Source organism: Ictalurus punctatus, chromosome 2 (genome assembly GCF_001660625.3).
Source record: "Ictalurus punctatus breed USDA103 chromosome 2, Coco_2.0, whole genome shotgun sequence".
Taxonomy (NCBI): domain Eukaryota; kingdom Metazoa; phylum Chordata; class Actinopteri; order Siluriformes; family Ictaluridae; genus Ictalurus; species Ictalurus punctatus.
In genome coordinates, this window is record NC_030417.2 from 32,156,555 (window position 1) to 32,180,439 (window position 23,885).

Sequence of the window (23,885 nt, forward strand, 5' to 3'; positions counted from 1 at the left end):
CATAATAAAATGTGGGAAAAGTGAAGCGCTGTGAATACTTTCCGGATGCACTGTATATATGAATAATTTATGCAATTCACTTTTACATTCTCCCGTGCATCATACTTTTTATAAGGAGAGAGTTTTCTAACATTACAGGCACACAGCAAAGGCTAAAGGAAGCTAGGGAGTTAAATGCAGACATTATGTAAATGTTCTTTTTTATTAAGAAAAACTACCATACACAATATCAATAAATGTGCGTGTGCTTTAACTACTAAGCACCTTGTAACAGGGGAAGACTCTTGCCATGTTTGGTGCTCAAATGCACTACAGCAGAGATATCTATACACCATGGAAACTCTCGCAGGAACCGTGTGTTTACTGTTTTGGTCTCACAACAGGTCATCGTTTAACGCAGTTTATGTATTCACTTCAAAATAACAAGGAACGGCATGCTTTTCTGAACTGAAGAAAGATATTATGCATTAAAATGTATTGAAGTAAAAGCCTCCCAAACTGTACTTCACTGGGAACTTTCTGAAATTCAGCCCACATCAAGTAAAGAGCAAAACATGATACACACACACCCCATTTCATACACTTAGTCTGGCAGATTGTCTAATCAAAGCTGACATGTATAATGTCTAAGGAAATTGTTTCTGTCATACAATCAGTGCAGAGGCTCCAACATGAAAGTTAGACATAATGAACTGCATCATTTTATGTGCTAGTCCAACATTACAACATTAAATGCTTTAGTAAAAGTTTAATAACTCAAATTAACTTAAATTATCTACTTGATATTTTAGATTAGCGGTGTCCTGGCTGTGACATTTAGAAATACATGAACTAGCTGTTGAATTGAGTATTTAATTCTTTCCTAATTACTGTGTTGAAAATAATTGCTATCAGTTCTAATTATAATAATAATTAGCTAAACTAAATTACTGATTCAGAAAATCTATTTATGATATGAAAATTCTAATAGATGACATTCGTTATTTCATCTTGTTTGTCATGCAATATTATAGATTATTGGAGAGGAATTAATCTGCCAATGCTTGTCACTATCAGTGAGTGAGCACTCACAAAGATAATAATAATAATAATAATAATAATAATAATAATAATAATAATAATAATAATAATAATAATAATAATAATAATAATAATAATTATGGGGGCATGCTGGCTAAGTGGTTAGCACGTTTGCCTCGTACCTCCAGGGTTGAGGGTTCAAATCCCGCCCTTTGCGCTCTGTGCGTGGAGTTTGCATGTTCTCCCGGTGCTTCGGGGGTTTCCTTCAGGTACTCCAGTTTCCTCCCCATGTCCAAACACTTGCACTGTAGGCTGATTGGCATTTTCAAATTGTCTGTAGTCTGTGTGTGTGATTGTGCCCTGTGATGGGTTAACACCACGTCCAGGGTGTCCCCCACCTTGTGCCCTGAGTTTCCTGAGATAAGCTCCAGGCTCCACGCCACCCTGTGTAGGATAAGCACTACAGAAAATGGATAGATGGATGATAATAATAATAATCCAATTATTATTGCTGATGTTATTGTTGTTCTTGTATTTATTTATTTATTGTTTCTTTCTCGATTCACAATTCAGAAGACAAAACTGGTGAAACATTTGCAAAAAGCAAAACAACCAGAAACACTATCATAAATCATTATCTCACATGATTAACACACAAAAAAAAATTGTTAGCAAACATTGCTGCAAATACTGTGACTTTCCAGTCTCAGGGGTGCTGTGTGCCATCTGTGGCCGAGAGCACAAATGGCTTCATTCTGCACTACTGGAACATGACATATGGCAAATCAGGTGTTTGAATGCTCAGTTGTTTGAGTTCTAAAAAAATTAACAAAATGATGAGCTAGATGATAGTTATAGATTATATATTTTTGTAACAGAAGGCAGACCAAGAGCAGTGCCTACAAATAAAAAATGGGGAAAATACAAAAAAGTGTAAATTCATGTAATTGATGACAGGTAATTATTTAAGGCACAATGAAAATATCAAAGAAAGACACTATATATATATATATATATATATATATATATATATATATATATATATATATATATATATATATATATATAAAGAGAGAGAGAGAGAGAGAGAGAGAGAGAGAGAGAGAGAGAGAAGGGGAGATAATATGATAGTTCTTTGCATACTTGTGCATAGGTTGTGGTACCCATGTGAAATTCATATCTCCTGAAATAAAATAGCATTCACCCATACTGCATATATTCAGACTCACACAGTCTACTGAGTCACCACCTCCACCATCAAAGCTCTGGAGAGGTGCAAAGGCCACTCATTATTGCAGCAGTTATACGATCAGGATTCTGCTGCTTGTAGGCGGCATCACATTTATCAAAGAAAAAAGACACGTCTTAACCACACGACTAGCGTTTCTTACATTAGTGCAAGATTCCTCTGCACTCATTTTAATGTCCTAGTCTCTCTAGACCACTGCTTTTGCTTTGACGAATGGGACCGAGGATTGTATAGAAAAACAGTGATCTTGTGATCTTGTCACTCACTACAAAACACATCTGGTAACATATTTATTAAACATCCCAAACCATGACAAGTTATCTCACAGCCATGACAGGTTTATTCAGCTGAAGTCGAAGTGCCACTGGTTTAGAGAGGAAGTATAAGTTCCTAAAACCTTAAGGATGCATTAAAAAATTTCTTCGCACATTTTGTGAAGGACCTTTTTTTACAACGGCATATGCCAGTAGAAGTTATCACTCACAAATACAACAAAAGAGCAGATTTCTTTTTTCCTAAATAAAACTACTGATCTAATCAACATATTAATGTGGAATAAATCACAATTATAGGTGTAGTGAATTCCTCGATATGAAATTTCACCTAAGGAAGCCCGCTCTCTTTCAATATCTGACTTGGATAATCACGTCTCAAGTTGAGTGCTCTGATCTCAACTTGAATTTCCTGCTTGAAACATGTGACATCCTTGCTTTCAAGATAAACTGACAACGTTTTATGTTCATTAATGTGAAATAAAGTCTAGCTGCCATTACACAAATATATAGTTAACATTAGTTAACTATGTTGATTAGGGACACACCAAATATTCTGCCAAAATGGTCAAAAACTGTATTTTTCAGGGCAAAAAAAATGCTCTTTAAGTAGACTCAAAAGTGATACTTTTCCCTCATTCATCTTCCCAATTCCCACCCACTAGCCAGCTCTCTCCCGTCATACTCTACAACTAATTGCATTTTTGTTTACACAAACGTAGTGTCTGCCAAATTTCAAATGGAAACGCAAAGTCCATTTGCAATTGCATTTCACATTTCTTACGAGTTATGATCCTGTCGTATCAACATACCAATAGTAATTACCCCGTTTGCTATTTAACTTCCTTTGGGTCGCATATGGAGCCTGCCAAAATTCAAACAGAATATCTTATCCCTGTACATTTGCATTTACCATAACTTGCACAGAAACCTGCCAATCAGTGTTGGGGGTGGAAGTATTCTATGGGGCGTGTTTGTATTTGGAAGTGACGTCTGTCACAGTCGACGGCCAAGAAGGAAAATGTGCTTTACAGGTGATTGTGCCAATGCTTTATTTAAAGATAATGAAGGATAAATCTGTCGCCATAATACCAGAGATTTCTGAGCGACACTGCGTATAAACAAAAATGCAAACGGTAATGTATAATTAGAATTTTCATTTGCATTATATCACAATTTATGCATCCTCACTTAGGAAACGTAATTACCAATAGAGTTTACAATTGCTTTTGAAAGTTGCCCGCAAAATACTTCCACAGTTCAACGTATGAAGTCGGGGGGGGGGGGGGGGGGGGGGGGGGTTATAGGCTTGAGTGGCTATTGGTACTGTTCTACTATAGTGAACTTCAAACATTCATGCAGCCTACAGCAACAACAGCGGACAGTAGCAAGTAGCTTAGCAACAGGCTAGCCAGCAGACAATTGGAGTAGTTTAGCAACAAGATAACATTAGTGATTACTAATGTTGATGATTACCTTCTCAAAACAGTGATTAGTTTGGTCAATGTTATGGATTTAACCAAGGTATCGTGTCTGTATATAAACTGCTTGAAATACAGTTAAAAGTGGAAAAGAGGCACTTCACTGGTAGCTGGTAGCAGCCCCAAGTTGATTATTTGAAATTTCAAGTTGAGGGGACATTTTCAATTCCCTGCCTACCAGTTGTAGGCAGGGAATTGCATCATCTTGAATGCGACATAAGCCAGCCAACAGCATCTTTTTGAACTGCTGCTCATGTGCTATCTGCCCTTTTCTACGTACATGAGCTCATAGATGCCCACAATTGGCTAGTATCTTTGTGATTGACAGGGTAGAGGGAGTATAACGTCCATCCCACACAGAGGGCACTGCCAAGTTTTGCTCCCTTGGCTTTCCTTGGCCATGGATAACTGTGATATCATTTGGATTTGAACTCGCAATCTCCCGATGATAAAGCAGACACTTTGTTTGTTGCACAACTCGGGATCCTCATTACAAATCATGATAATGACAATAATAGTTAGAAATCTGTTTGTTTCTTTGTGAACCAGTCAGCAGCAGCAGATGAGCAGTACAATCGTGTACTGTGTCGAACCATTTCCTGTTTTCTTATGTTGTTGTTGTTGTTTTTTGTTCCCTACAACTGTGACCCAGCCACCCCCAACCACCCTTTCCCCTTCAGCAGGACTATTATTCCTCCACGGGGGTTGCCAGGCCTGTCGTTGTTTCCCATCCCCTCGTTTTGACAGAGTCATTAGGATGGGGTGAGGATGCGTGGGATATGTTGCAGGACTAGTTTAATGTCGCTCTCAGTCATTTCTGTCAGACATACAGCAGCAGGTGCATCATGGCATTGACTGCAGTGTGGATGTTGGGCTAAGAGGGAAAGAACATGTGGGCTGTGCTGAGCCTGTATTAGTTTGAACATTTGCAACTGGCAGTTTACAGAGCTGAAAATATCTAGTGGTAGTAAGTCAAGGCAATGATAATCTTGAAAGTTTCATGAAAAACCGTGGATGGTCCATGGATAGGTAGGGACATGTCTAGAGTGTACTGCAGGACCAGTTGGTTTGTGTTGCCAAACACTTATCAACACTTATCTAACCTACAGTGTACAGTATCTATAGTCTCTAAAAGGGTTTGTTGGGTTGTCTAGAGAACCTTTAACAATTTCTTCTAACCACCTTTGAAGAAATAGGAATATCTGTGGAACTCATTTTTGTAACGTGTACTGCCAGTCATTTCAAATCGAAAAAGGTAGAATATTCAACCCTTATGGGGCGGCTGTGTCTCAGGTGGTCGAGCGGGTTGTCCACTAATCGTAGGGTTGGCGGTTCTGTTCCCGACCCACATGACTCTACATGCCGAAGTGTCCTTGGGCAAGACACCGAACCCCAAGTTGCTCTCGATGGCAAGTTAGTGCCTTGCATTGCAGCTCTGCTACCATTGGTGTGTGAGTGTATGTGTGTATGGATGAATGAGAACCAGTGTAAAGCGCTATATAAGTGCGCCATTTACCATTTACCTTATGAGTTCTTGTGGAGAAATTTAAAGGTCCTAGGGCCAGTAATACTTGTACCACTTGACATTTAACCCTTTCAGACATAGTGGTCACTACAGTGGGCAGTTATTCAAAAGCCATTTTCTGGCTATTGCAAGAATTTCAATAGAATAACTGCATAACAGCCACTAGAGTGGACACTAATTCTTCGCTTGAACGCATGCAGTCCACTGGAGTGGACACTTCAATAACTTTTTGAAAAATGTATGTTAAAGTAAAATGAAGGTAGAATAATTTTTTTTAGACCTAAAGAAGAGTAAAAACACACAGAGAAAAGAATCGTTGATCAGGATTTCATAATTCATGCATGAAAGGGTTAAAATTGATCTGGATAATTACAAAAGAAATCCTTACACAAGCAATACTTGAAGAACTTTTTCATCTGAAAGAGTATACCACTAGGCATTTGTAATTGACTTAGATAATAGAAAATTCCTCATATACAGTACTCATACACACTGAGAACTTGGTTAAATCTAGAACCTTTTAACAGTTGTTTGGTTTGTCCCTCTGGAGCACAGGTTCCCAACCCTGGGCCTGGAGCACCCCCAGATCTGCTGACTCAACTAATCAGTTAATTATCAGTATGTTTTAGAGGAAAATACAAGGAAAATGCTCAAATTTGCAGATTGTCCAGGACCAGGGTTCTATGTAAACCTTTTCCAAGTCATAGTGGGGTAAAATTGCTTAAGAAAGCAAAGAAACCTTTATACTAGCTTAAACGATGAATCAAATAATATTGTATCAGTACAACAAAATAACTAGGATATACTAAGCCAGTTGTCTAGGATGCATGCACATTATGTGTGCTGAAAAGATCTCTTGCAGCCACAAAACTCACAAAATATTCAAACAAGGCACGTTTGAAAATCAGGTACTGTTTCTACAGTAGTTTATACAGGCAATATTCTCAGAGCTAATAGTGTTTCTACTGGCATGTAGTTGTTCTGTTAACATGCCATACTGCATCAATGGACTTTCAAACCTTATTGTGTTCTACAAAACAGAGTTAGATCGAGTTCCAGATGTATAATAAGCTGAATCCGGCATCCTGAATGTAATTTGGCACACAAATTCGCTAAATAAGAGAAGAATTGGCCTCGATACTGGAATGAGGTGGATGTAATTTACAACCTCAAATGCCTACTGTCTGATGCAAAGTCTTTTCCAGACCATAATAAAAGGATGCTGATGTCTCGGGGATAGCCTGCGGAAGCAGCTGCTAATCATACGTGCTTCTCTCTTACCTCCGATAGAGCCTCTGACCAACATTGTCTAACGTGATTTGTCAGATGACCCTAAGAGATCAGGACAACTTTAGCCCTTCTCTTGTCAAGGGCTCAGAGCAGCAAGAGGGAATCAGTCCCCAGGATTTTTGCCTCCTACATGCCAGGCGTTTTCCTGGAAGGCTTTGTGTTGGCATGGCCCAGTACGCCAGAATCTCACATGCTGTTGCGTTAGAACCAAGAGCCTCTGGCTCCTGCCAATCAAGCTTTTTTTGTCTCATAGTTTTTTCCAGGAGCAGGCTGGGCCAGTGGCAATAGAAGAGGCTGTGACATGTTTGTAGTATTCTTGCATGTTAGGGCCTATTGTTAGGCCAGGATTAGCCATTTCATAGCATGCATAGATGCTTGCTGTTTCAGACTCTAAGCACAAGCATCTGCATTGACCTCTGGAATAAATGCTCAAGGTCCTGAGATACCAGAAAGGCGTTTGTTTAAAGGTACATGTGAAGGTTTTAAGTCCATCCTGAAACCCTTTAAATATGAAATGAAATATTAGTGATATACTTTGCAATACTGTTGCTAATTTGTTTGATTATGGCTGTATTTTTGTTATGCCTTAAAAAGTTTGCAGTTGTCTGTTGCATTGATATCACAGAGGGACATTGCTAGTGCATTTACAATGGAGATGAATTTTAATGATCTCAAGATAACAGTCAGGTTTTGCTAATTACCCACTTAAAACAAAAGAGCAAGAGCTTATTTACTTACTCACCATTTTTTCAGTGACATTTAACGTCATATTAATGAGAAATCTAGCATAGAAGAAGTGGAGACCACAAATATTATAGTCAAAATTTCAGAATACAACACAGAAATGACTCGGATAGTTAGCGATCTACAAGATGACAAACACTATGGCAGCGTCAAAGTATTAGCATGAAAGTTGAAGCTTTGGAGGCTGATCAGTTTGAGCAGAGTGTACAGATGAGGTGAGAAACCTGGACATACTAAATGACCAATAGTGCCCCTGGATTGTTCTGTTTCCATTTACATGAAGTGAAGGCTAAATCCCACTGGTACCACTATCAGGTAAACGATTGGCATTGTGGGTAATGCAGGAAACTGTTAACCAAAAGATTGATTGAATTAAACTCTGCATTTTGTTAAAAAGATCACAAATTGATTATAATTAATATGCCTTTTCATTAAAAGTCATTCTGAAATGTCTAATAGTATTAAATTTAGATGTTACTCCACTTTTTTGAACTAATGAAGCTCCTTTGATGAAATGTCTTCCATGATATTTGTGGGTACTTAACAGTTCTAGCTTTCTAGAACAAAAAAAAATAGTTGTTTACATAGACACCTTAAGACTACATCCAGGAGGACAAAATGAGAACCCTTTATAGTGTTTGATGAAATGGATGGTTTTTTTTTTAAATTATTGTACAGTCTACTGGGTGTAACTATCATGGGGAATACATTCTTCTAACACGACATAGTGTTAGAAGATGCTGACAACTAAACACTGTTACTGTATGTGTTGGCCAATTTTAACATCATGACTTCATGTTCTGCCATCTCTGAAAATTTATGTGAAGCCCAAATATTTGAATAAGCAGTCCTTAACAAAAATAAAGAAGCCAAAATAAGCTATGATGAACTCATACCAGAGCTGCAAATAGTTAAAGGTCATAGTGAGGCTTTTCTCATGACTCTAAGCCTTGTGATGTTTTTTTTTTTATTTGTTTGTTTGTTTGTTTATTTGTTTTTAACCAAAAACCTACAAAACTTTGCATCTTAATCGAATCTCACCACACTGACCTATTGTCTTTTGGACCTTCCTGAAGCAGAAAAGTTTGAGGGTTAGAACAGGAAAAGGGGTAGAAAAGTGGAAAGGGAGTAATAGAAAACCACTAAGTGGGATCAGACTGTCAACACTTTTTATTTCTCTGTCTGAGTGGTGCCTAAGAAAGATTAGCTCTTTATACTCAGAACAAACCTGCTGGAGAAAGCAGCGGAGGAGTGGAATCACACTAAACGAAAATAACAAAAAATAGCCATTTAGGCAAACTGAAATAATATTTATAATTTGGAGAGGGGATTACTAGAAATAACATAATTAATCTTATAACTGATATCTTTACTCATTTCAAATAGGAAGTTGGATAATGTGGTTGCGCGGGTTGTCCATTAATCCACTAATCGTAGGGTTGGTGGTTCGGTTCCCAGCACGCGTGACTCCACATGCCGAAGTGTCCTTGGGCAAGACACAACCCCAAGTAGCCCCCGATGGCAAGTTAGCGCCTTGCATGGCATTGGTGTGTGAGTGTGTGTGAATGGGTGAATGAGACACAGTGTAAAGTGCTTTGGATAAAAGCGCTATATAAGTGCCATTTACCATTTACTAATGACACTCAGGGCCGGACATAACCATTAGGCAAAGGTCAGCAATTGCCTTGGGTCCCGAGCTACCAAGGGCCCCCAAATGCTTGTGGTTATAGAAATATAAGAAACTATAACTTAAGAAAGTTTTATTTATAGTTTCTGTTAATTAATTATGTTTTTTCTAAAAATCCACACAGTAAAATGGCATCACAATGCTTCATGAGTGTTTCCCCTCAGTACCCACTACAGTGGACTATTCCACAATTTTACTGCACATCTGCGGAAATGATTCAGGAAGAAAGTAGCCAACTCGTGCAAACGTCGGCTATGTCACATGCAGTGTATAGACAGAGCAAAAATGAAGCGAAGCTACCTCAGCGGTGTTGAAAAAAGGAGAAAGCGGGAGGAAAGCAAAAAGTTTTTACCAAAGCAAAGTGTTTTAAATTAACGGATTTTGCCTTTGGCATGGAGGCAAGTTGCAGTTCTGCAGGCGCTGGCAGCTCTAGCATTAAAGCCAAAGAACAGCCAGGCTGGGACAGGCAGCAAGGTTTTTTCTTTCTCTCTCTCTCTCACTCTCTCTCTCTCTTATACACATATTCAGTTCAATTTTATTTGTATAGTGCTTTTAACAATGGACATGGACATAGACATGCTCTTTCAAATATTCATTTTCACATCCGCATACACACACACACACAAATCACTAAATCTGCCCCGATGACACTGAAGTAAATAATCATTCATTCATTCATTCATTTATTCATTCATCTTTAGTATGCACTTTATCCTGGTCAGGGTTGTGAATCTGGAGTCTATCCCAGGAACACTGAGCACAAGATAGGATTACTCACTAAATGGGACGCTAGTGAAAATACAGTGCCCTCCACAGAAGGCTGTGAAAAATTGTCTTTATTGTTTAACCTTTTGATCATTTGTTAAAGAAATTCACAAAAATAATCTGCTCTCATGGATATCAAACAATTGCAAACACAACACAGGTTTATAAAAAAAAATTGTTAAATATAGGTGTGCAACAATTATTGGCACCCTTTTTAGTCACTACTTTGTGCTACCTCCCATTGCCAAGATAACAGCTCTGAGTCTTCTCCCATAATGCCTGATGAGGTTGGAGAATACATGCCAAGGGATCTGAGACCGTTCCTCCATGCAGAATCTCTCCAGATCCTTCAAATTTCGAGGTCCATGCTGGTTCAGTTCACCCCACAGGTTTTCTATGGGTTTCAGGTCAGGGGACTCAGATGGCCATGGCAGGACCTTGATTCTGTGGTCAGTAAACCATTTTTGTGTTGGTTTTGATGTATGTTTTGGATCGTTGTCCTGCTGAAAGATCCAACCAGTACTCATTTTATGTTTTCTGGCAGAGACAGTCACGTTTTCATCTAATGTCTGTTGATATTTGATAGAGTCCATGATGCCATGTATCCTAACAAAATGTCCAGGCCCTCTGGCAGAAAAACAGCCCCAAAACATTAAGGAGCCACCACCATATTTAACCGTGGACATGAGGTACTTGTCCATATGGCTACCTCTCTGTGTGCGCCAAAACCAGCTCTGGTGTTTATTGCCTAAAAAGCTCTATTTTGGTTTCATCTGATGATAGAACCCAATCCCATTTGGAGTTCCAGTAGTGTCTGGCAAACTGAAGACACTCAAGTTTGTTTTTGGATGACAGTAGAGGCTTTTTTCTTGAAACCCTTCCAAACAACTTGTGGTGATGTAGGTAACTTCGAACTGTAGTTTTGGAGACTTTCTGACCCCAAGACGCAACTAACATCTGCAGTTCTCCAGCTGTGATCCTTGGAGATTTTTTCGAACCATCCTCTTCACAGTGCGTTGAGACAATATAGACGCACGTCCAATTCCAGGTTGATTCATAACATTTCCAGTTGACTGGAACTTCTTAATTATTGCCCTGATGGTGGAAATAGGCATTTCCAATGGTTGTGCTATTTTCTTATAGCCACTTCCCATTTTGTGAAGCTCAACAACAACCTTGCAGCTTGCATCTCAGAATCTTATCTTACTTAATCTTAAGTTATTTTCACTTGATATTATTAGACACCATTTTTTTGCAGTGTAAAGCTTAAACCACATTTTATAATGCACTCATAATTCAATGATTAGATAGTTTTTAGTGTAGGATGTTTTCATTTCTATTTTCGGTGACAGGTAGTTTGGTTTAAACCATCAGGATAATTTTGTAGCGGTGGAAAGGTGCATATAGTGAAGTGGCTTATCCTCAGTAGAAGTTTTTTTTGTTTGTAGAATATGAATTATATACGGTAAAGTAGCACAAGGTTTCACTTTATTATTATTTTTAATTATAGGGAATACATTGATTGTCAGGTAACATAATAGTAGGATATTATTATTCTAACATATTATACTTGACACCTATTGGCTGGGTTAAAAATGGGGTTATGCCCATTTCATTACCTTGTCACCTACTTTAAAATTACTACTTGCAGATACAAGGTTCTGGCATTGCGTTCCTCATATTACCGTAAAATAATACAAGGGATCTCATGCGTGTAACATACCATATATTAGATCAGTGGGGTCAAAATAATATCAAGTCCCCTACTCAGTGATCAAGTTAGTATCTGAATGAAAGAATAGGTAATTTTTATTTCAAAGTAACACAAGGAAAAATGGTCATAATCGATTCACAACATGCTCATGAACACATTTTCCATGACTGTCTTCAATTATGGTGATTATAGATTTTCAGCAGGGTTGTGGTAAGTTATTAATGGTTGGCAAATGTTTTATTCATTGTTAAAAATTGCATAATTGTTTCATAATCGTTTTGCTTGTCATATATAATGCATCATGAATACATCTTGTAAAGGATTTAATTAACTACTTGTTTGGCCAACTGTTAAATTAGATTCAAATATTTGACAGGAATACACTTACACCTCTTTGTGTATTGTGGAACAATATTATCCTGAAAATGCAGAGTATGAAAAAATGTATGTATATTAGACTTATAACGAAATACAGTTAAATGGAAAGATGAATGGAAAAATAAGAGTACTTCCATTTACAATGAATCTATCAAATGATATTTATCCAAAATGATAAAAAATGAAATGTGTGCAAGAAGATTTGGCAAAGATTAGCCAGGCAATCTGAATTATGACTGAGATATCAGGTGGAATGTTAGGCTGTGGTGGGAGACGAATATTCAACTGCGTTATCACATTCTGATTTACATCACAGATGCAAACATTTGTTTTTACACTATGAATATCATGCAAATGTTCAAACTGATGTTTTGTTTTTATGCTACTAATATCTTATCATACACAATTTGACTATTTTTATTCCTCTGATAATGCAGAAACATCTGTACAAGCCCTGATGTAATACAATGCCAAGTTATTAGTAATAATTTGCATGCACGATTGATCCAATTGCACACAGTTGCTGAATGTGCTTCAAGTGAAACATGCTTCAGGTATTCCAAAAAATAATTGTGTAAATGATGCAAAACTGGCTAACATGTAGGCAAAGAAACCAACATGCATATGCTTTTGCATGTGATAATTGTTCTAAAAAGCTACGGCAAGCTCTGATCTCAAAGACATTTCTTCTGGAAAAGCAAAAAAAACCTAATGAAACTTGAATATAACGCTGGTGAGGCACATGGACTATATTATAAGCAAAAAAAACCTAATGAAACTTGAATATAACGCTGGTGAGGCACATGGACTATATTAACATAAAACAAAGTGTGGAGACATGAGTGTGCATTATGTGGTGAATATCCAAAATGAAAAAAAAATTCCAGTAATTTAGAGAAGCATTCTGATTGTTTTGACATATTAAAACCTAGTTTTGATAAACTTTTATTAAGACTTGATAAATTATATATATTTGCCTTGAGCTGAGAAATACAGTCTTCCATGAATTCAATACAGTACATGCCTTTCGGTTGTATTCATTTATGAATGTAATCAGCATGTGTCAAGTGAATTTCAGGTTAAGTACATGGCACTGCAAGTGCAAAATTCAATTCAATTCAATTTTATCTGTATAGCACTTTTTACAATCGACATTGTCTCAAAGCAGCTTTACAGAAACATATAAACATGGGATACAGATTTTAAATGTGCAAATTTATCCCAAGTGAGCAAGCTGGTGGCGACGGTGGCAAGGAAAAACTCCCTAAGATGTTAAGAGGAAGAAACCCCGAGAGGAACCAGACTCAGAAGGGACCCCATCCTCATCTGGGTAACAGTGTAAAAAAGTTAATTATGGTTTCATATGAAGTCTGTTTGGCCTTAGAAGCAACCGTAGTCCCAGCAATCTGGAATTGGAGTAGATGAGAGCTCAATCCAGAGGTAGGACATCCGAAACGGATCAGGCAGGTCCGGAGAGCAGAAAGGATCAGCATTCATTCCTGTTCATAAATGCTGCCCTGTATTTTGCACCTTGTGGTAACCGCAAAATTGCATATTCATTAAGGCAACCATGCCAATTGGACGAAGCTACTATGACGGTAAATGGGACAGACTAACCTAAGACCTTGTTAGTAAACAATTTTTGCAGGTGTTTTCAGGCTTGTGTGTGTGTTTAGTCAATCACAGCCTATATTTTTTATTGCTGTAAATTGAATTTCTTTTATAATGCCTTCTTCATTTTGTGTTGAGGTTGTACTTGACTATAAAGCTCTGACTTGCTAGATTATTCCGACCAGTTAAAGAAGTTAATCCAATTTAACACTTTTCAGCTGTTCCAATATACTTTAGTGTTTAGGGACACTTGTAAACAAATGTCTGTCAGAAAGAGACAATTTTCACATCACACAGTCACAAGTTTGTGCTTGTTAATGTGGGCAGGGAATTATCATTCACACATTTATTGTGTGCTTCAGCATGCTTAGTTTGGCAATTCCCACCTCTCCCATGCATGAACCTCTGAGAGCATTTCCATTTGAACCAGGAGTTTTGGGGGTTGGTGGTGATTTGGTCATGGGAAAGAAGGAGCGATACATCTAAGACGGAAGTGGCATGGAATCATAACTCCAACGGCACAAGCTCACAGAAAATGTGATGAAAACATCATGTCTCTGGTTGACTGAGGGATTACAAGAGTATCCCATCAGCTTGGGTGACAAAGATTAAATTATTTACCAGCACTCTGTGGGTAAACATTTCCTGTGGTGTGTCATAGTGAGGATGTAGCAACTGCATTATGGTCCATCACCTTACAGCTCAGTTCCCTCTTCTGGTCCTGTATCTCCTCACAGGAAACTTGACATAAGAGTCAGAATATAGGGGAAAGAGACAGTTTTTCCATCATCTAGGTAAATCCAGTGGTAAGTCGAGATTAATGGACTTGAATACATTTTGCCACTCAGTACATCAGATGAAGCTCTTCAGATAAGTGGACTTAAATAGGGTTAAGATTATTTTGCATATGCCGTGTTTAGTCTAATTAAATTTTACTCTGGTGTATTTATCATGTTTGAGCAATCACACACTCACACAAAAACCACTGGTGTTATTTATCCAGTTCCAAGTGAACTCTAGTGCAGTTCAACTCAAGAGATTTTCTCATTTCAGACATTTCAGGCAGATATGTTTCAAACCACCGAAACTAACAAGCTGAGTTTTGACATTGCGATCTTGTAAACAACATATTTGGGTGGCTGTATGCAGGGGTAACTGCAGGGGTGTGTACAGTGCATCCGGAAAGTATTCACAGCGCTTCACTTTTTCCACATTTTGTTATGTTACAGCCTTATTCCAAAATGGATTAAATTCATTATTTTCCTCAAAATTCTACAAACAATACCCCATAATGACAACATGAAAGAAGTTTGTTTGAAATCTTTGCAAATTTATTGAAAATAAAAAACAAAAAAAGCACATGTACATAAGTATTCACAGCCTTTGCCATGACAAGATGATCCACTGATCATCCTTGAGATGTTTCTACAACTTGGTAAATTCAGTTGATTGGACATGATTTGAAAAGGCACACACCTGTCTATATAAGGTCCCACAGTTAACAATGCATGTCAGAGCACAAACCAAGCCATGAAGTCCAAGGAATTGTCTGGAGACCTCCGAGACAGGATTGTATTGAGGCACAGATCTGGGGAAGGGTACAGAAACATTTCTGCAGCATTGAAGGTCCCAGTGAGCACAGTGGCCTCCATCATCCATAAAGGGAAGAAGTATGGAACCAGCAGGACTCTTCCTAGAGCTGGCCGCCCGGCCAAACTGAGCGATCGGGGGAGAAGGGCCTTAGTCAGGGAGGTGACCAAAAACCCTATGGTCACTCTGACAGAGCTCCAAAGTGTCTCTGTGGAGAGAGGTGAACCTTCCAGAAGAACAACCATGTCTGCAGCACTCGATAAATCAGGCCTATATGGTAGAGTGGCCAAATGGAAGCCACTCCTCAGTAAAAGGCACATGACAGCCCGCCTGGAGTTTGCCAAAAGGCATCTGAAAGACTCTCAGACCAAGACCAAGACAAAGATTGAACTCTTTGGCCTGAAAGGCAAGCATCATGTCTGGAGGAAACCAGGCACCAGTCATCACCTGGCCAATACCATCCCTACAGTGAAGCATGGTGGTGGCAGCATCATGCTGTGGGGATGTTTTTCAGTGCCAGGAACTGGGAGACTAGTCAGGATCAAGGGAAATATGAATTCAGCAATGCACAGAGACATCCTTGATGAAAACGTGTTTCAGAGCACTCTGGACCTCAGACTGGGGCAAAGGTTCATCTTCCAACAGGGCAACGACTCTAAGCACACAGCCAAGATAACGAAGGAGTGGCTACAGGACAACTCTGAATGTCCTTCAGTGGCCCAGCCAGAGCCCAGACTTGAACCCGATTGAACATCTCTGGAGAGATCTGAAAATGGCTGTGCACCGACGCTCCCGATCCAACTTGATGGAGCTTGAGAGGTTCTGCAAAGAAGAATGGGAGAAACTGCCCAAAAATAGGTGTGCCAAGCTTGTAGCATCATACTCAAAAAGACTTGAGGCTGTAATTGGTGCCACAGGTGCTTCAACAAAGTATTGAGCAAAGGCTGTAAATACTTATGTACATGTGCATTTTTGTTTTATATTTTAATAAATTTGCCAATATTTCAAACAAACTTCTTTCATGTTGTCATTATGGGGTATTGTTTGTAGAATTTTGAGGAAAATAATGAATTTAATCCAGTTTGGTATAAGGCTGTAACAGAACAAAATGTGGAAAAAGTGAAGCGCTGTGAATACTTTCCGGATGCACTGTATGCAGGGGGAACTCCATCCTACTTCTCCATCCATCATGAGGCCTGGTACTATAGAATCGGGGTCTGGATTAGCTCTCAGCATGTAGCTTTCGAGAGGTCACAAACTGGGAGAAATTTATCAGCAATTGATCTGTTCCCTGTTAGTAAAATCATTGCTGATTGTGTATTCTGGTAATGCCCTGGAACTTGGACGTGTTGATCGAGCTCTGTTCTCAGGAGTGCAGGACAGCAGCGCAAAGCTCAACAGTGGTGTTTCTTTGATCGGAATCCCTGAGAGCACTGATAGGTCAATTCATCACACTAGGTTCGCCCTTGTAAAACAAATTATAGGACTCAGGACTACTGGATGTTTTATTACATTAAGAGCACCATGCTGGGTCACCATCAGACACCCATAAAAGTGTCCTTCACTTTATTAAGATGGTGACATCCCAGGGACATGTCCCAAATCACAAAGTGCTTGCCGAACATACACTCTGTTCGTTCAGATGGAGACTAAAATAAATTAATCTGGAAAGTTTGCGCAAAAACCACAAGCTCCAGCCTTTACTAATAGATACTTTCATCTTTCATGTCTTTTCTATTCCTCCTTTTAAAAAAGAGAGCCTTGCTGTAAATAACCTGTTCCTGCTAATACTAATAATTTTGGCAGCAGTATCAGGGTAAGAGGATGACTGAGCATAGGCACCCACACTGACCTTCTTCCAAAAGCATGTTAGGCTTGCCACCACATCTTTTCCAGCTAACATAAACACAGCATTACATACCTCAGCATGCTCGGAAAAGATTGTGAACTCCACACATCTGAATGTACTGGATATATTGAAACAGACTGCAATGTACACTACATGAAATTCTCTTTGGTATGATAGCTCAAGAACAAATGATTAAATGTTTGATGGATTTATGTAGAATTATCATTGCAAACAACAGATTTTGGAATGTATTTAAATAGAGTCAAGGTCACAGCACACTGAAAAAAATGTAATTTGCTCTTTTGAAAATTACACATGATAAAATGTTGCTTGCCTATTCAGTTTAAATGTTTCTGGTTCAATGAAATAATAATAAGCAACTTTAAAGTGCCTTAAAATACGCATATTTCTAGATTCTGATGTGCATGCCAAGTGAGAGTAGCCATTTTGCTCCTGTGATGGGGTGTGGCTTATGAACCCAATTTGCATATTGTTTGTATTTCATTTTGAGTGTTTTTTTAATATATATCTTGTTTTATGATGGTTTTAAGGCCTAGGGCTATTGTGGTATGAAAGTGTTGGTAAAATAGTTCACTCTCTCTGTGTTTCTAAGTCAATTGTATGTGTGTGCAGGACTTGGTTAAGTAGTCATGTTGGTTTTTGCCAATTTAGTTTTTACAAACAGTGGCATATGTTCTTATTAGAGTACTACTTATGGTTTGAGCAGGTTAAGGTGTTAGTCCTTTATGTTTAGGATATGTGTACTTGTTACAGTGTTTAGATTTGATATTTATAAACATTCATGATATTCATGAAAAATAACAATCTGATTTAACTCATTTAAATGATTTAATGATCTCATGATCCATTTGCATATTTCAGTAACTCTTTTAAGGAACATTGTAATACAAAACAAAACAAAAAAAAAATCTTCATTCTGTTATGAGTAAAGAGAATCTTATTGTCCTACTTTTTTTTTCCATGCAGGTGTTTTCGATCTGGATCACACTATTCTCTGGGGCCACATCTGAGCTCACATGCGACACTCTGCTACTGCTCTCCACCAACCTCACAGGTGAGTGTGTACTCTTCTGTCGACTCCATTACATACTCGATTACCTTTCCAAACACTAAGCATTACGGTTATATTGCATTATATAAGAATGGACATATGGAGCCATGTAATGGTTTCTCTGAGTTTAAGGGTTTGACTGATGTCTATTTAAACATATTTAAATATTAGATTATGCACACTGGTATTTCATCCTAAATTAAAGCTGCCCAACTAGGGTTTTTAATCCGTCACAGAATGTTAAGCATAAAATGCGCCCAAAAATCTTGGATTTATGTTTCATGAAGCGGACGGAGGAATGCAAGTGCAGGTTTCTGTTTTTTTATTATAGTCAAATTGGTAGACAAACCAAAGGGCTAGTTAATACTCAGGAACATAAGTCAAAAGAATAAATGTGAAATATCAGTCAACTTTATTGTCATTTTTAGCACATCCCATGGCAACGGTTGAAAATGAAACACAGTTCCTTCAGGAAACTACAGTGCAACATGTAGAAGACGTTAGCAAGGAGTAAAAGACAACAGTAAATACAAACAATAAACACAGGAAATAATACATTAAGGTACACAGAATCACAACAAATTAAACAAGTCACATAAATAGGAAATATATATAAAGTGTAGCAATGGTAGGGAGATGAGGCATACAGTTAAAAAAACAGTGTATCAGTACTAAGTTAATCAAAAAAAAAAAGAATATATATTCTTTGAACATATAAAAAATGTTTTTATATTGAGTATACAATATATATATTGTATATATATATATATATATATACACACACACACACACACACACACACACACACAGTTGTTGCAAATAGTATTTCATAATAACATTGTATTTATTGAGTTACTTGTGCTCATTTGTTTTTCGCTTGAAAATGTTTTTTTTTTTTAATCACATGCGAACAAGATGTTCCAAATAGCTTAAAATGACTTACTATTATGCAAACAGGTCTCACATTTCTCCAGTGCTTGATTTTTAAAAAATTATTTCAGCTTCATTTTAGTGCTAAAATTAGTGAAGGATCTTAAATGGCCTGGGTATCAGCAATTACTGTGTAGCTAGTAACAAGCAGAAGGTTCATTTAAGTCGAATTTAAATAAGAATATCCACAAAACACATTTTGTCTTTATATATATTTATAAACAGTGTTGTAGCGTCTATGATGACAAGAGTTACCAATTTTTGGTTTTATGAGAACCTTAAAGGTTGTGTTAGTGCCTGCTCTACTTCTAATATGGATCAATTTCAACAATTTAAGAATATTTTCATTACCCAAAATTATTTGAGTGCATTTGTTCAAGTCAAATCCTGTTAAGTGGCTGTATTGTCATTTCAACTAAATTCAGCTGGCACAGTATACAGTGAAACAAAACAACGTTCCTCCAGGACCATGGTGCTACATAAAACAACAGACTAACTACATGAGACGACACAGAACTAAATAAGACCTACATATTTTTAAAATAAGACGTACACATTTTCACAATGTTTTACAATGTTAAAAAGCTTTGTGATGTTAGCTGATATTAGCTAACATTTAAATTAAAATGGGTCAATAATGTGAGCTTAAAAGCTAAATGGCTCATTTTCAAAAGGTCTTAAGTCAAAATGGGTCAGAAAACTACACACTATTCATGCTGAAATGTACTTCAGAATACATTTTTTTCATGATTTGATTTCTAGATTTTGTGCAGTGAAACAAATAGAAACAATTAAAAATACGTTATTTTTAACTACTTTCATGAAAAATATAAATTAATTTAGAGTGCAGCAAGAAAAAGAAAATTAAAAATATTTCCTTGTTTTCATTTGAATTTCAAAACATAAAAGACAAACAATGAATTCAACAGACATGTCCATAGTCATGTGATTGGGATAAGTGCTGGGATGACTGGAGGTCATCGTGTACCTCATATTGTTTTTGAAAAATGGAAAGCAAAGCAATGACAGTTTGTTTGCTTCTGATATAATTCCTCATCTTTTTTATGTTTAAGTTTATTTAATGGATCAGTCTATGCTAATATCCCTATACCTTCTTGAAGGTTTGATGGGTGGAACAGTGTGTATTCCAAGTGGTCAGAAAAAAAACATTGTGCAGAATTAGTACAAAATAAGGGGGCATGGTGGCTTACTGGGCACGAACCCACCTCTGCCTTGTGTGTGTGGAGTTTGCATGTTCTCCCCATGCTTCAGGGGTTTCCTCTGGGTATTATGGTTTCCTCCCCCAGTCCAAAGTTGTAGGCTGATTGGCATCTCTAAATTGTCTGTAGTGTGTGAATGTGTGCGATTGGGACCTGCGATCTGTTGGCACCTCATCCTTGTGCCCCGAGTTCCCTGGGATAGGCTCAAGGCTTCCCTGCGACCCTGTGTAGGTTAAGCAGTACGGAAAATAGATTAATAGATAGTACAAAACAGTTCTATACACAAATTTGTGCTTCCTATTAGACGCACATACCAATATCAATATAACACCATACTAATGACCAAGAGATATCTAGTACTTTAACATTAATAAATGGTCATTTCTTTAGCATGCTGAAAGACATAGTCTTTTACATACTATGTGATTTATGTTTCAAACATGCCAACAAAGCTGCACATCATATGGCTGCCCTGATGGCCCCAGTCATATGATGACACAATTACACATACATGGAGGAATTTAAACGGTATAATACACACAGCTGAGAAAACACAGCAGCACTCTGCACCAGTTCTACCACATACCTTTTACAACATGGTAAAGTTTTGACACCCACGTCGTTCTCACAGCAAAATTGGGGGAACATTCGAAAAAGCAAGGACAATCCATTAGATGTCATACAAACTAAGTTGTAAAAAAAAAAAAAAAAAAATGCTATCACGCATACGTTTAACTATTCATAGCATTTGTATTTAAATTTGTATTAAAATTCTCCAAAACAGTCCAAAACAGTCTAGTGAAGCACACTATGTGTAAACATTACAGGACACAATGGGACACAATGGACTGCTTGGGGTTGTCTTGCCACATGGGATTACAACCACAATACTATACTTAAAACTCCCACAGGTGCAATACATAACCAGATTATTATTAATGTTTGTGAACAGGTTTTTTTTTTTTTTTTTAAATTATTATTAGATTTTTCATGGCCCCAGGAATTTACTGGATGTGACATTTCTGAACAGTGAAAGCTGTTTGTTTTGATTTGCTGCATACATATTAAATGCTTCGGCTGAGTTAAAAGCCAGTTGCTGTTAAAATAGCTGATATTTTGGCATTAATAGACACTTCATTATGATCGCTCTAAATGACATAGGGAACCACTTGACGATTTTTTCCCCCCACAGTTATGCACATTATGTTTCACAGTTACATGCAAAGCTATTGTATTTCTTATTAATTTCAAGAGAGAGGAAGAAGAGAGGCATGATCTGCAACAGGGAGAATGTAGAAAATCCAAGATTCAGAACAGAGAAACACTTGACCATACAAAATGCAAAACAAGGACCTAATTGAAGGCTAGAGGAAAAAAGAAATCATAAGGAGGCTCTTGAAACAATTATTATCTCAGTATTTTATTGTTTCAAGCCACTTCAAGCCTAGCATTAGCAGTCAAAGATTTATTTAGTGCCACATGCACTGTTGATGATCTGTTTTATTAACTCTTGGCAGACTTACATACATTTACATTTATTCATTTAGCAGACACTTTTATCCAAAGCGACTTACAAATGAGAAAATGCAAGTAAAGCGATATATCAAGCAGAGAACAATACAAGTAGTGCTACCATACAAGAGCCGTTAATTGAGTTCCGGAAGAAGCAAAGTGCGCAGAGTAGAGGTGTAAGAGGTGTAACTTACAATGAGTTATGGAATGTTTTACACAAAAAGTCAGCATGTAACTAATACTTTTCATACGATTATAAACTGACATCATCCTGTGACCCGCACACTTTATACTTCCTCACTTTAGCCAAACTGCAAATTTTGCAGATTTAAAGCTCACGTGGGAAATAGTCTCTGAATTAGCTCTGAGCAAGGAAAATATGCATACTGAACATATTAGTGGTTGCAGCCATATTTCTCAAAAGACAATGCTCTTGCAGTAGCAAAATCTAGAAATGAATGTGAATTATGGGCTAACTGATTAGTTTATTAGTGTTTAGTCTTTTGAATTTAGTATTGTGTCTAATACCTTAGTACAGGGGGGGGGGACACAATGTGTATGCTGTTATAGGAAAATAAATAAATCAGAGGGCGGCATGAAAAAGTTGATTTGTTTCCTTGAACAGCACATCCTGAAGTGTTTTATTCCTCTTATCCCCCTTCCTTACTGGCCTTCCTTTTTTCTCTCTCTCTCAGTAGCAGATTATTAGGTTACAAAGAAAACACAAGGTACGAAACCTGTAGCAGAAAACTCACTGACTGTTATTACTCTTTCAAAGGCTACTATGGAAAACTGTTTTTCCATAATAGCCATGGATTTACTGTGTTTTCTCAATAGTAACTATTTTCACTGGGGTTCTTCATATTATGAGTGGTTATTGTATGTTTAATATTGATACTACTATCGTGTATAATGATGTTATAATTATAGTATGATCGTCGTATAAACATGGATTGGCTGGTTTTCTTTCTGCCAAAAAAAAGAAGAAGTTTTAACTGGGGTTCCACCCACATGCCTCTTTTTGGTACTCTTAATACCCTGGCAGGAAGCTAACCAAATTCAGCAGAGGTTAAATGAAATTGATTTTCTGCTGTGCCATTCCCTACCACACTGTCTGATAGACAAGTCCTATTATGTTTAGGCTTCCCTGAAAGTTATTGTTAAGTCCTTTATTAAATAATTGAGCTCAAAAGACGAACCAGGCCTGAGTCATTTATCATCTGTTTGGAAAGCTAGACTGTGTAACTCAGTGACTGTAGCTCTTTAACCTCCATATTGACATTTTACTTCCCTTAGGTACAGCTTAACAACAAATCATGTCAACAGAGTTAAAGGGGAATTTTACACAGGCTATACAATTGTATCTTTCTCAGAAGTAGAATCTTACACAAGCACAACACTCATATAAAACTCATACAAAGTTAGTGATAACACAACACATTCAAAGTTATAAATAATTTAATTATTCTCCTTTGCGCTTAAAACTACCGTAATTTTCGGACTATTGAGCGCACCTGAATATAAGCCGCACCGACTAACTTTAAAAATATTTTTTTTTTGTACATATATAGGCCGCACTTGTCTATAAGCCGCAGGTGTCCACGTTGTAACATGAGATATTTACACAGAAAGATGTTACACAAAGATTTATTTTTAACTTTTAATTAAACACGTACCGTAAATGTTTTTTTTTTTTTTCCGAACAGTGCCTGTAACACGGCTGGTTAAAAATATATATATATATATATATATACAGTTGCCTACCAGGAAAAGTCATTGATCGCTATCTTCATCTTCCTCCTGCGCACTAAAACCACTAAAGTCGTCTTCTTCAGTGTCGGAATTGAACAGCCTCAGAATTACCGGCACTTCGTCACACACTTCCTCAGTCTCTCTTTCGTTGTCGCTCTCAATGTCACTTACATCTCAAGGCAAATTCAGCCTTGAGCTTGTGCTGTCCTCTTCATCACGCAGCA

General features: G+C 37.5%; 1 protein-coding gene across 1 annotated transcript in view; it reads left to right on the top strand.

The window, feature by feature from the left end:
* Positions 1–23,885, top strand: part of crhr1 (corticotropin releasing hormone receptor 1) — a 171,865-nt gene that overhangs the window by 26,909 nt on the left and 121,071 nt on the right. The window contains exon 2 of the mRNA XM_017462266.3: positions 18,163–18,250. Coding sequence (XP_017317755.1) covers positions 18,163–18,250 — 88 coding nt within the window. The remainder of the gene's footprint in view (positions 1–18,162; positions 18,251–23,885) is intronic.